The sequence below is a fragment of the Rhinopithecus bieti genome, unplaced genomic scaffold, assembly GCF_001698545.2.
Source record: "Rhinopithecus bieti isolate Rb0 unplaced genomic scaffold, ASM169854v2 scaffold_7049, whole genome shotgun sequence".
In the NCBI taxonomy this organism is placed as follows: domain Eukaryota; kingdom Metazoa; phylum Chordata; class Mammalia; order Primates; family Cercopithecidae; genus Rhinopithecus; species Rhinopithecus bieti.
The window spans coordinates 631,917-646,707 of NW_016805922.1; the positions used below are offsets into that span (position 1 = coordinate 631,917).

Sequence of the window (14,791 nt, forward strand, 5' to 3'; positions counted from 1 at the left end):
AGGAGATGTGGCAAGTGAACATTTGCTGCTTTACTCTCTGAGGATGAAAGGCATGCTGAAAGGCCCCTTTATGTTACAGAACTGGAGAACCCAGCTGAGAGGGTGCACCAGATCCAACAAATCCTCGTCACCCTTCCCCGCGTGGTCATCGTGGTCATGAGATACCTCTTCGCTTTCCTTAACCAGTGAGTGTCTGGCCAAGGGGCCCCTTTTTGACTCAGGCCTGGACTCCTTTGGGAGGGGGTATCTTGAGGCTTCTGCAGATGCTATTTTTAAAGGAGAACATGGAACCCTCCTGGATTTGTATAGAGTCCCCCAAAAGAAAAAAAACATAGGGGAAGGACTTGCCTTTCCCAGATGACTTGTGGGTAACTCCTCTCTCCTAGCCTCTCCCAGTATAGCGACGAGAACATGATGGATCCCTACAACCTGGCCATCTGCTTCGGGCCTACCCTCATGCATATCCCTGATGGGCAGGACCCTGTGTCCTGCCAGGCACACATCAATGAAGTCATCAAAACCATCATCATCCATCATGAAGCCATCTTCCCCAGCCCCCGGGAGCTAGAGGGACCTGTGTATGAAAAATGCATGGCTGGAGGGGAAGAATATTGGTAAGATGCCATTCCTCTTAATATTATTATTATTATTATCATCATCATTGTTATTTCCATTGAACAGGAACAATAAGAAACGCTTCAGTTTTCTTACTGCTTGATAGTCAGTGCTTCCATATACATTTTCTCATCTGAGCTTCACAGCAGTCTTACATGAGAGAGAGGTACATCAGTTAGGATTCTCTTGGTTACAAGGGACAGACATACAACTCAAATTGCCTTAAGCCAAATGGAACTTCATTGGTTTACTTAGGTAAAACATCTGGGGGTATATCTTCAGGTATAGCTTCATCCAGGGGCTCAACTGTTACTGCAAGGACTTGGTCCTGCAGTCTCCATCTCTTGGCCCTGCTTTATTCTGTGTTGGCTTCATTCCTGGACAGCCATTTCCTTGGTGGTTGCAAGCAGGCAACCAGCAACTCAAGATCTGTAACTCACTCTCTTAGTATCTTCAATAGAAAATACCCTTTCCTTCCCAAATGTTCCAACACACACTCAATAACTGTTTCATTGCTGAGGTTTGGGCCTGGTGAAGTAATCACCTTGGTAAGGAGATACAATGCTTTAACTGGCCATGTGAGTCACAAGCCCAACTCAGGAAGCAGGGGAGTGAATAGTCCCCACCTCAACTTCATGAACTGAGTATGACACTTACCACCCTTATTTCCTCTCACCTAGGAGTTCTCTTTTCCAGACAAAGTGAGCTCAGTTTCTTTGCGTGTTCAACACCATGTCAACAATCACTAATTGGGGACCTCTGTGTGCCTGGTGTACCTGGTACTACACTAGGTCTTAGGAGAAATATTTTAGAAGCTTTTCAAAGTCAGGGCTTTAAAAGCTTCCCCAGGCTAAGACCTTAAAATGTCAAGACAGGAAAAATGTTTAAATGTGGTAAAGACAGGAAATTCAGGACACTAAATGACAGAGACCAAAACGTTTTTACTATTTCTTTATTTCCAATTCAGGAGAGCACACAGCTATATATTTAGGTATTACCTACACTGCCTTCAGCCAGGTGCCTACAGGGGAGTTTGTTTTTTGATTGTCAAACATTCCTGGACTTTTGAATTGCCTTAGTACTGTGAGCATATTTGGGCAGCTGCTTCAAAGAAGGAAGGTGTTCCGGCTTTTGTGTTTCCTTCCCACATGCCTCCCTGCATAGAAATACTGGTTCATAGTCATGTCTAATCACAGCTCTCGAATCTCGTTTGAGGCACTAGGGAGCAAATCCATCCCTGTTCTGTAACAGAAACATTAAACAGCTGGCAAGCATAATTTCTGGACAAAGAGACTTGTCACACAGTTTTTGCAACCATTACCAGTTCTCTTTTCTTGCTGCAATATATATAATTAGTGTTCTGGGAAGGGACCCACAGATCTTCGTGTACTTATCAAAGAACAATATACAATAACCACACTTTTCTTAATCCTATTTGTTTCCCACAAGACTGTAAAACTATTAATTACATGGTAATTTTGGAGTTTTCACAACCAAAAGGGAGACTTGGCTGAGGGTCTCAGCACAGTAGACAACATTCATTCATTCAACAAATGGTTACCAAGCATCTGTTGTGGGCTGGATTCTGTGCTGGGAGTCAGAGATGTAACCAAACAAGATTGACCCCTGGTGCAGGAGCTCTGATGGAATAGGAAACAAACGGCTCCAGAAGTGGGGCTCCCTGAGCTAGTCTAGGGAAATCAGGAAGGGCTTCCTGGGGGAAGTACAGACTGAGCTGAGACTGCAGAGTGAACTGGAGCCAGCCCAGTGAGGAGTGGACAAAGACCTGGAGCATTCAGTAGAATGAAAAGTAGTTCAGTGTGACCAGAGCATAGCATGTGTGACAGGGGAATGGTGAAGGATGAGGCTCCACAGGGTGATAAAAAATCTTGGAAGCCACTGAGTTTGGTCCTGATTCAGGTGGCAGTGGAGAATTTTTCATAATAAAGTACATATTCCTTTAAATGGCATTGCAAATGTTGCCTTTGAGAAGCCTTCCCTGTCCACTCTTTATAGGTCCTCTCTGCTGTTCTTGTCTCTGCCCGTTTATTTCCTACCTAACACTACATAGCATAACTTGCAACTGTCTTATTTAATGGCATATTGACTTTGGTGTTTTTCTCGCCCCTCTCCCTACAGTGTAAGCAACATGAGGCCAGGGACCTTGTCCGCCTTATCTATCATTGCATCCCTCCTACCAGCACACTGCCTGGCATATTATAACTCACTCAATGGCTCTATAAAAAAAAAACTGGCTGATTATGTGAATTAACCCTTGCCTCAAGAAGCTTATAATCTAGTAAGGGGGTAGTAGCTGGTGAAATTATACCAGCACATTAACAATTAAATCTGATGGACTGAATTACTCAGCCACCATGCCCATCATGGTTGCCAGTCTAACTCACTGCCTGCATCAACTGGGGCTTTTGCATGCAGAAAGACAGGGCAGCCCTCTTTGGCTTCATCTTACCTCCTGGGATATGTCACCTCAGCTATAAGACAGGAGAGTTAGGCCAGATGAAATAACTCATAGTACTTCAAAGGGTTCTTTTTGTTCTGGCCTGTGGTCCTTCCGATGATGAATGCTGGGGTTTTACCACTGCCCTCTGGATCTTACAGAACATGTAAGCATTGACAGTCTTCACCAAGAAGACAGCTCAGCAAATTCCAGGGCTAGGAGGGCACTGGGGGAGATATTTGGGAAGCTTCACAAGGAGGAGGCTAGAAGTAGTTTTCTGATTAAGAATCTCCCAGGAGTGGTCAGATGGAAAAGACAGGATGGTATAGGCCTGCATCTGAGCTGCAGGAGGGCCCAGAGGCCAACTGGACTGGCATGAGAGGCTGAAGATGCTGTGAGGGTAGATAACCCCCACAGTGAGTCCCCTTCCCATGTTTCCTTGCAGTGACAGCCCACACAGCGAGCCAGGGACCATCGATGAAGTTGACCATGACAATGGCACTGAACCTCATACCAGCGATGAAGGTGAGTGAGGGGGATCCTGGGCACAAGGGATTCTTCCTGGGGCCTCTCACACTGACTTATGTCAGCCCAACCACAGGGCTGGCCCACGTAGACCTCTTCAGCTTTCCAAGTCAGCCATCTGTCCTTCAGAATAGATGAAGACCCAGAAAAAACCTTCATGGCGTGCCCCAAGTCCTGGCATGGGCCTGACACAGAGCAGATCCTCATAGGCTCACACTGTGTGCACCACACCCCACACCTAGCCCACTTCATTCCTTAATGTGTCCTGCCTGGCCCAGGGACAAATCCTAAGTGACACGAGTTTCCTAAGTAGAAAGCAAGCTCTGTTCCTCCATCCTTCCCCTCTCAGGGTCTACTCTGTGCCAAGCCTGTGCTGGGACTTGGGCACAGGAATGAACAAGATGTCAGTCCTCAAAGAACTCCCAGTCTGTCACCAGATCTTGACAGGTTGGAAGTAGCTTCTCATGGTGCAAAGCAATAATGCCAGATTACAGGCGTGTCTGGTGCATTGGGCACCCTGGAGATGAAATCAAAGGGTGATGCTCCTGGGAAGTGTGTGGTGAGAGAGAGAGAGAAAAAAAAGGCCAGTCAAGACCTTTCTCCAGATTCCTCCACCCTTTCCAGATAAGGAGAAGAGACTCAGACTAGTCTTTAGGGAAACTGGACTACATAGACAAGCAATCTGAACCACATGCCAATTTATCCATCAGGCAGAGTAGGCACAGTGCCAAGGGCCCATGGTACTTGTAGAGGTCCACTAAAATGTTTTAATTTATTTTAAAATCAGAAAAAAATGAACACAATATCCAGTCTGGATTATATTTGTCTTTATACTAATGCAGTTGTAGAATATGATTTTTAACTTTTTTTTTTTGAATGGAGGAAGGAACACATGTAGGCAAAAGTGCCTAGGACCCTTGAAAGTTAGAATATGGCCCAGGATGCACCAAGCACCTGGGATAGTTTTCCTTTTTAAACGTCATGGCTTAGCAGTTCTCTTACTTGTCCTTTGTGTTTCTCTTGTGGGACCGGGTCATGTTGGCTACCACATTTGTCAGGAGAGCAGGGCAGGCACTCAGGTGACAGTTCTGGGAACTGACAAAAGAGACAAGACTGATAGATGGGTTTTCACATTCTAGTAGGAGTATTTCAGTTGCTAATGACAGAACCCCCAACTCAAATCAACTTAAGCTTAAAAGGGAATAAGTTCCTATACCTGAAAAGTCCCAGAGTTGACATGGCTTCAGGCACAGCTGGATCCAGGAGCAAGGGTGATTTTGTCAGCACTTTGTCTGTCTTCTTGTTCTGCTTCCCTCTGTGCTGGTTTCATTCTCATGCAGGATCTTCCTGTGCAGTGGTCTCTGGCAATTCCAGACTTTCACCATCATCTTACTCAGAGTCTCAATGGAAAAGAGCTTCCTTTCTATAATGGTTCCAAGAGAGGTCCTGGGGTGGAGTCTCATTGGACTGCCTTGAGTCATGCACCCAGGCATGATCCAGTCCCCGTGGCCTGAGAGGGAGCTAATGAGTCAGACCCGGGTGACAGGTACAGAAAAGCAAATCCAGATATCACGTTCAGCTTGATCAGACTCCTGAGAGGCTAAAGTCATCCTAAACTGAGGAATGTGTCCTGCAGAGGCTTTGTTTGGAGATGTGAAGGCTGCCACCTTCTGCTTATTCCTGGTGATTTGCTTTTCTCTTTCCTCCTTTTTTTCTTCTGCGGACCACCTCCAGTTCTCGCCCTCCCTCTATCCCTTTTAACAGCCCCCACCCCATCCTCTCCATCTGTTGCTCTTTTTATTTCTGGATCTCTTTCTGTCCGTCTCTTTATATCTCCCTCTAGCTTGCTCTGTCTCTGTCTCTCTCCTACTCCTGACATTTCCTCTCCTTTGTCTTGACCAAAGCACCTGCCTTCCTGGGGGCTGAGGTCCCTGTCAGTCCCTTTGCTGGTTTTTCCACAGTTCCATGGGCTGATGGGCAGAAGGCTGCTCTGGACACCAGGACTGAAGATGAGGAGGGACAGACAGAATAGGTCTTGCTGGGTCCGCGAAGAAGCAGTCATGGGACTCACCCAGTGGGGCTTCAGCCCCATAAGAACCACCCCCCAGAAAGTGCTATCTCCCCCTTCTCAGGGTAAAGGTTCACAGTGGCTCCCAGAATGCATGAGTCAGAGCTTTGGGTCCCCCTCCCAGAAGATCCTTCTTCCTTTTTTTCTTTGTGAGGCTGCTGGTTTCTGGGAATGACAAAGGCAGAAAAAGTCATCCTGGAAGGGAAGAAGCCACAGGCTGGGAGAGCCAGTCTCATGTTTGCTGAAGGCTCTCAAAGTATCCTGTGTGTATTAGTGGGGGGTATTGAATCAGGGCACTCTTTGGTGAAAAATCAATTGCATTTTCTAAATGTTACATTCATGCTGTCCCTGGCCAAACAGTGGCAGAATAGTGAGCTGCAGAGACAGTCAAGGGGTTACCGTGCTCAGAAAAGAGAGACCTGGAATTGAAGCACAGAGGGAGTCCTTATGGTCATGTAATCTGAGGCAAGCCACATCACCTCTGGCCTCTATTTCCTTATGTATAAAATGGGAATGAGAGCACCAAGCAAATTATGGCATGGGTTGAAATGTGGGTTAATATGTGAAGGAGCCTAGCACAGTGCCTGGGACAGGAAGGTAGATGAGAAACATCAATGGACTCTGTATCAAACAGACATCCTTCCTAATCCTGATAGAGAAACTGAGTCCTGGAGAATTTTCTTGACATAACTGGCATTGGCAGTTATTGGTCATTGGCAACCTAAACCTCCTGATTTGTGTACCTATTTCCTCTTAGACATTTCATTTAGGGGATCATCAATATCTGTCTTCTTTTCTCTTGACAGCACCCTGTATGAATGGAACCCAACAGGCCTCAAAGGTCAAATCAGGCAGAGAACCATGAGTCCAGGTCTTTGTCGTACATGAATCAGCCAATGAATGCCAAATTGGAGGAACAATTTAGTTGTTTGGGTATCTGTTGCCTTTCTTGTCTCAAAGATTCTGTACCAGCTGGGCGTGGTGGCTCACACCTATAACCCCAACACTTTGGGAGGTTCAGGTGGTCAGATGGCTTGAGCCCAGGAATTCTAGACCAGCCTGGGCAACATGGTGAAACTCCGTCTCTGAAAAAAAAAAAAAAAAAAAATTAGCCAGGCGTAGTGGCATATGCCTGTGGTCCCAGCAACTCAGAAGGTTGAAGTGGGAGAATTGCTTGAGCAATTGAGGTTGAGGATGCAGTGAGCCATGATCATGCCACTGCACTCCAGCCTGCGTGACAGAATGAGGCCCCGCCTCAAAGAAAAAAAAAAAAGATTCTATACCTAACTAATACCTGTTCTCCTGTCTTGAGTCTGATAAGTCTGGAAATTCCACAGTGCTTTCCCTTTGGTCTCCAAGATTTATATAAAGAAACTATGGTTAGGCCCAGAATCCTTGACTAAATGAAAAAATGAAGGCAGCCTGTCACTAACAACTTTATTAATTGGAAGCTAAATGAGAAACAAGATTGTTAGATTATAAAATCACTAAAATCAGTGACAGAGGCATGTTTTATGGATGATATGTCCATATTCAATTATAATTGTGCCACCATTCTCTTACTGATATTTTCCTGACATTTTTGAGGTTACCTTTGACTCCTCCCGCTGTTGGTCTGTTTACAATTTCATATAAATGGTGCTGTACAGAATAGAGTTGTTTGACTCTGTCCTCTTTCACTCTGCATAATATTCTGAGATTCATCCATGTTGTGAGTATTCAGGTGAGGTTTGTGATGGTATTAAAATGGGATTAGTCCATTTATGTACAAACACCCCAGTTCTCCTGGAACCTGGAATCATAGCCACTCCTTTTCTTTCCTTTTCTTTTCTTTTCTTTTCTTTCTTTCTTTCTTTTTTTTTTTTTTTTTGAGACAGAGTCTCGCTCTGTCGCCAGACTGTAGTAAAGTGGTGCAATCTTGGCTCACTGCAGCCTCCGACTCCCTGGTTCAAGTGATTCTCCTGCCTCAGCCTCCTGAGTAGCTGGGATTAGAGGCATGTGCCACCATGCCCAGCTAATTTTTTTACTTTTTAGTAGAGACGGGGTTTCACCATGTTGGCCAGGCTGGTCTCAATCTCCTGACCTCGTGATCTGCTTGCCTCAGCCTCCCAAAGTGCTGGGATTACAGGCATAAGCCACCGTGCCCGGCCCACTCCTTTTCATAAGAAATTAAGAACAATAGAAAAAAAGAACAGCGGCCAATGTCTTATACTTGGTGTATGTTCCTAATCACTAGTAATAAACATGGTAAACTGGCTCAAGGCATTTGGCTCAGGCCTTATACCTAAGAAGGACCCTGCCTTCTTTTTAAAACCACTTTATTGAGTTATAGATCACACACCACACAATTTACCCTTTTAAAGTGTACAACTGAGTGATTTTTTTGTATATTCACAGATATGTGCAACCATCACCATGGTCAATTTGAGAACATTTTCATCATCTTGAAAAGAAGCTTTGTACCCTTTAGCTATCACTCCTTACACCCTCCCATCCCTGCCCCCCACATTTCTCCCAGCCCTAGTCAATGCACCTGTAAATCTACCCACTGTCTCTATGGATTTGTCTATTCTGGACATTTTATATAAATGGAATTATATAATATGTGGCTTTTCTCTTAGCACACAGTTTTCTAGGTTCAGCCATGCTGTAGCATGAATCAGTACTTAATTTTTGATGGCTGAATAATATTCCATCATATGAAAATGCCAGACTTTGTTTATCCATTTGTCAATTGATGGACATTTGGGTTGTTTCTACTTTCAGCTATTATAAATAATGCTGCTGTAAACATGTGTGTGCAAGTTTTTGTACAGACAGAAGTTCTCATTTCTCTTGAGTATATACCCAAGAGTGGAACTGCTGGGTCATATACTAACTCTGTCAGTCATTTAAGGAAATGCCAGACTGTTTTCCAAAATGACCACATCGTTTTGCAATATCATCAGCAGTGTATGAGAGTCCCAATTTATCCATATCCTTGCCAGCACTTGTTATTATCTGACTTTTTGATTCTTGCCATCCTAGTGGATGTGAAGTGCTATCTTACTGAGGTTTGGATTTGAATTTCTCTGATGACTGATAATGTTCATCATCTTTTCATGTGCTTTTTGGTCACTTGTATATTTTTCTTCAGATCCTTTGCTCATTTTAAAATTTGGTTATTTGCCTTTTTATTATTGAGTTGTAACAGCTCTTTATATATTCTAGATCTAAGTCCCTTATCAGATATACAATTTCCAAATATTTTCTCCCATTCTGTGGCTTGCCTTTTTATTGGTGATACCCTTTGAAGCACAAAAGTATTTAATTTTGATTGAGTTCCATTCATTTATTTTTTCTTTTGTTGTGCATGCTTTTGGTGTTATATCTAAGAGGCCTTTGCCAAATCCAAGTTCATGAAGATGTATTCCTGTATTTTCTTTTAAGAGTTTTAGAGTTTTAGGTCTTACATTTAGGTCTTTGATCTATTTTGAGTTAATTTTGGTATAAGGTAATGGTCAAACTTTATTCTTTTGTATGTGGCTCTCCAGTTGTCCCAGTACTATTAGTTGAAAAAAATTATTCTTTTCCACATTGAATGGTCTTAGCACCCTTGTAAAAAAAGTCCTTTGACTATAGGTGTATGGGTTTATTTTTGGACTTGCAATGCTGTTCCACTGACCTATATGTCTATCTCTGGGTCGGTACTATACTGTCTTCATTGCTGTTGCTTTGTAGTAAGCTTTGAAATTGGGATGTTTAAGTCCTCCAACTTTGTCCTTCGTTTTCAAGATCGTTTTGGCTATTATGGGTTTCTTGTGATTACATATGAAATTTAGAATCAGCTTGTCAATTTCTACAAAGAAGTTAGCCAGGATTCTGATAGGGATTGTGTTAAAACTGTCGGTCAGTTGGGAATATCACCCTCTTAGTAGTGTTAAGTCTTCTGATCCATAAACATAGGATGTTTTGCCAGTTATTTAGATGTTTAATTTTTTTTAACAATGATTTGTAGTTGCCAGAGTGGCAACTACAGAGTGCCTTTTATCCTTTTATCTTGAAAGGATATTAGATTTTGTCAGTGCTTTATTTATCTGTATTTTATTCTTTTTTATGCTAATGTAAGTGAAATTGTTTTCTTAATTTCACTTTTGAATTGTTCACTATGAGTGTATGGAAATGTAATTGATTTTAATATATTGCTCTTGTATCCTGCAACCTTGCTGAACTTATGCATCCAGCCAAATAGTTTTTAGTGATTTCCTTATGATTTCTTAATATATAAGATTATATTGTCTATGAATAGATATATTTTTACTTCTTTTCCAGTTTGAATACCTTTTATTTCTTTTTCTTGCCCAGTTGGCCCAGCTAGAATCTCTAGTACAACATTGAATTGATGAGAGTGGACATCCTTGTCTAACTCCTGATCTTATGAGGAAAGCATCCATTCACCATTAAGTATGATGTTAGCTGTGGGTTTTTCATAGATGCCATTTGTCAGGTTGAGGAAGTTCCCTTGTATTCCTAATTTGTTGAATGTTTTATCTTGAAAGAATATTAGATTTTGTCAGTGCTTTTTCTTCATCTATTAAGATGATTGTGTGATTTTTTTTTTATTTTACCGATAAGATGCATTACATTAATTAATGATTTTTAGATGTTAAACCAATTGGGCAGTCCTGGGATAAATTCCACTTGTGCATGGAGCATAGTTCTTTTTATGCTACTGCATTTAGCTTGCTAGTGATTATTTTTTTTTTTTTTTTTTTTTTTTTTTTTTTGCGCGATGGAATCTTACTCTGTCCACCAGGCTGAAGTGCCGTGGCACAATCTTGGCTCACTGCAACCTCTGCCTCCTGGGTTCAAGTAGTTCTCCTGCCTCAACCTCCCTAGTAACTGGGATTATAGTGCCTGATACCACACCAGGCTAATTTTTTGTATTTTTGGTAGAGACAGGATTTTGCTATATTGCAGGCTGATCTCAAACTCCTGACCTCAAGTTATCCACCTAGCTCTGCCTCCCAAAGTGCTGAGATTACAGGCATGAGCCACCATCCCTGGCCGGGTTTGCTAGCATTTTGTAGAGGATATTTGCATCCATATTCATAAGAAATACTGGTCTGTAGTTTTCTTGTGATATCCTTGTCTGGTTTTGGTATCAGGGTAATACTTGCCTGGTGAAATTAGTTGAGCAGTGTTCCTTTCTCTTCTAGTTTTTGGAAGACTTTATAAGGAATTATTATTAATTCTTTTTCAAATGTTTGGTAGAATTCAATAATGTAGCCATCTGGGCCTGGGCATTTATTTGTGGGTAGTTTTTGGATGATTGATTCAATCTCTTGTTATAAGTATATTCATATTTTTATTTCTTCTTAAGTCAGTTTCAATAGTTTGTTTCTTTCTATGAACTTATTAATTTCATCTAAGGTATCCAACTTGTTGGCATGTAATTGTTCATAGTATTTCTTTATGGTCCTTTTTTTCCTGTAAAATAATGGTAGTAATGTCCCCTCCTTCATATCTGATTCAATAATTTGAGTCCTCTCTCTTGTTTTCTTGGTTTATTTAGCTAATGGCTTGTCAATTTCATTGATCTTTTCAAAGAACCAGCTTTTGGTTTTATGATTTTCTCTATTGTTCTTCTATTCTCTATTTTGTTAATTTCTACTCTAATCTTTATTATTTCCTCCATTCTGCTAGCTTTAGGTTTAGTTTGCACTTTTTTTCGCAGTGTTTTAAGGTGGAAGTTTAGGTTATTGATTTGAGTTTCGTTTGTTTGTTTTTCCTAATATAGGCATTTGCAGTCATACATTTCCTTCTAAGCACTGCTTTAGCTGCATCCCATAAGTTTTGGTATGTTGTATCTTCATTTTCATTCATCTCAAAGATTTCTCTTTTGATATTTTTTTCCTCAACCATTAGTTATTTAGGAGTATGCTGTACAATTTTTGCCTATTTGTCAGCTTCCCAATTTTTTTCCTGCTATTGATTCCTACTTTAGAAGAAACTTCTTCTGTAGAAGAAATCAATAATTTTATCCTACTGTGGTAGAAGAACACATTTTGTATTATTTGTATCATTTTCAATTATTGATGTTTGTTTTATGGACTAGCATAGGGCATACCCAAGAGAATGTTCCACGTGCAGTTAAAAAGAATGTATAGTCTCTTGCTGAGTGGTGTGTTCTATAGATGCCTGTTAGGTCTATTTGGTTTATAGTGTTGTTTGAGTCTTCTGTTTCCTCTTTTTTCTTCTGTCCTTTCCATTATTGTTGTTCTTCCCATTATTGAGAGTGGAGTATTGAAATCTCTAACAATTATTTTGATTGTCTATTTCTTTCTTTGTTTTGTCCATTTTGCTTCATGTATTTTGCTGCTCTTTTATTAGGTACATTTTGTTTATAATTCTTTATATCTTGATAGACCAAAATTTTTATCATTATGAAATGCTGCTGTTTATCTCTAGCAATATTTTTAGTTTTAAAGTCTATTTTGTCAATATTAGTATAGTCATTCTAGCTTTCCTGTGGTTCCAGTCTGCATAATATATTTTTCCATCCTTTCGCTTTAGATTGTGTCTAATTGTGTCTTTGAATCTAAAGTGTGTCTTTTGTAGACAGCATACAGTTAAATTATGTTATTTTATCCAGTCTGATAATCTCTGCATTTTAATTGGATTGTTTAATCCATTCACATTTAATATTATCACTTATATAGTTGGATTTATGTCTGCCATTTTACTTTTTGGTTTCTATGGGTCTCATATCTTTTTTGTTCCTCTATTCCTTCTTTACTGATTTCTTTTGCATATTTTCTAATATAGCATTTAGTGAATATTTTCTAAGATAGCATTTAAACTTCTTTAATGATGTTTTCACTATATTTTAGAGTTATTTTTAAGTTTTATTTAATTTTTGATGGACAGATAATTGGACATATTTATTGGATGCAATGTGATATTGCAATACATGCATACATTGTGTAATGATTAAATTCAGGTAAGCAGTATATTCACCATGTTATAAATATATTGTTTCTTTGTAGTGTGAACATTCAAAAATCTCCTCTATTCCAGCTATTTTGAAACATACAATACATTATTGTTAACTATAGTCAACCTACTGTAAAATAGAACACCAGAACTTATTTATCCTAACTAACTCTAACATTGGACCTCTTGAGCAATCACTCCCCATATACCCTCCCCTTCTTTCCTAGCCTCTGACAACCAGTATTCTGCTCTTACTATTTTTGAGTTAGTTTTTAGTAGCTTCTCTAAGGTTTACCATATACATCTTATTTGAATGAGCTTCTATTTATACTAGCTTAATTTCAGTGATATATGGAAATGTTACTCTGTGGGATGACAGTGGTTTTGGTAGGGTTCTCCTTCCCTGAGATGACAGTGGTTTTGGTAGAAGTCTCTTTCCCTGATCCTTTCTGGCTGTTAATCTCCACTAATTGCTGGATGGTTGCTATTCTTTCAACAGTACCCTTGGTCCTAAATTGCTCTACAAATTAATGCAGTCAAATTCCGTACCCATTATAGGGATAGTTTCTGAAGTCAGTGTTTGATATTTGTTCTGATCCCAGGAATACTTCTCCTGGCTGTCTTATTCCCTGGTTCTCCTCTGCTAACTATCTGGCTTATAGTCTAGCTTCTATATTCATTAAATTCATGAACCATCACTGGATTGCCCTTCAACACAGCCTCCACTGTTCTTGAGAGTGCTCTTCGGCTTGAACTTCTCCAAGCTCTGTTGCAACTGAAGGCAATTCCTTTGGGACAAGATTAGGAGCTTTCTGTTTTGTGGGATGCTTCTCCCCTATGGGAAAATCTGAGCCAGGACTCTGAGACTGGGGATGGAGACAATGGCATCTTCTGAGTCATGTCCCTACTGAGTGCTTTGTGGAGGGGCAGCCAGAGATCCTCTTAACTTACTTCTCCTGCCATGCAACCACCACCTCACAAGCTGGGGCAAGATTGATAGAACACCCACATTTTCAGTGGTGCCATGCCCAAAGTACAGCCACCATTCCATGAGTAGGGGTTGTGTGGAAGAATGAAGTCCTGGTCTCTCCACTCCGCTCACCTGGGACTCAGCCTCAGCAACAGGTAGTGGGAGCAGGATGAGAATCACTGAGCTCCTGCTCCTTCCAGGAAAAAAGCCCTGTGACTGGAATGTGGTAAAGGGAGAGGAAGCCCTGTGTTCTTGACTGCAGTCATCTTGATTGGAGCCTCCGTCTCCCCAAGCTTGGAGCAGGAGTAGAGGGAGGGAGCAGTCTTGGTTCAGATACCAGAGATTTTCACCTTTCTAACTAAGTTTTTATAGATTTTCCTGAATAGATGTTTCTTCATTTGCTTTTTGCCCTTAGGACCATTTCCAGGGGCTTGAAATGTTTTTTTGTTTTTTTCTTTTACTTTTTATATTTTTTCTTGAGTTTCCCTGGGGAGTTCTTCATGCCATCATCCCAGAGGTTGGTCTCACTCCTTTCCTTTTAAATTAAATCTAAACCTCAGTATCAGCTGGTGCCACCACCGAATGCAAAGAAAGAACCCAAGGTCATGAGTGAGAAGGGGAGAAAAGAGGGACCCTGTAAACAGGCCCTGGCTTCTGTCATTACTCTCATCACAAGGAGGATGAGGGAGAAGAGAAGGTACGCCCACATTCTCTGCCTTTGATACAGTGACTTGGCCTCTAGTAAATTGGTTGCATGAGATTAGTGTTCTCACTTCTGGGGATGAAGTAAGGGGTGGGGTGGGCAGAGGGACATGAAGTTGTATTGAGAGGAATGGAGCCATCCCCTCTTTCATGCAGGCAGGACTCATGACCTGTAACAGAGTTCTCTGGAATGGCATGGCTAGAGAGAGGAATTTGAGCTTCCTATTGAGTGATGGGTAGAGAAGGATAAACGTCCAACCTTCAGATTCTGAAATGAAAGCAAAGTTTCAACATGTCTTTTCATCTCCAGAAAAGCCCATGTCTAGCCCATGCTAGTCCAGAGGCTGGACCACGGTAGCAGCCTCTGAAGCACTGCTGCCCCAGCTTCTCCCCTCCACTCCTTCCACTGCTCTGCTTTGCCACTGGAGTGATTTTCTAAAGTGTGATTCCAGCCAGGCCCCTACCGAGACAGTCTCAA

The 14,791-nt window shown here is 41.4% G+C and overlaps 1 protein-coding gene across 4 annotated transcripts in view; it reads left to right on the plus strand.

The window, feature by feature from the left end:
* SRGAP3 (SLIT-ROBO Rho GTPase activating protein 3) overlaps positions 1-14,791 on the plus strand; it is a 270,073-nt gene that overhangs the window by 236,756 nt on the left and 18,526 nt on the right. For 3 of the 4 annotated variants that reach the window (XM_017874153.1, XM_017874151.1, XM_017874152.1), the window contains exons 16-18: positions 80-185; positions 387-614; positions 3,519-3,598. In XM_017874153.1, coding sequence (XP_017729642.1) covers positions 80-185; positions 387-614; positions 3,519-3,598 — 414 coding nt within the window. Of the gene's footprint in view, positions 1-79; positions 186-386; positions 615-3,518; positions 3,599-14,791 lie in introns of those variants that run through there. The other variant, XR_001886028.1, reaches the window with a different exon arrangement.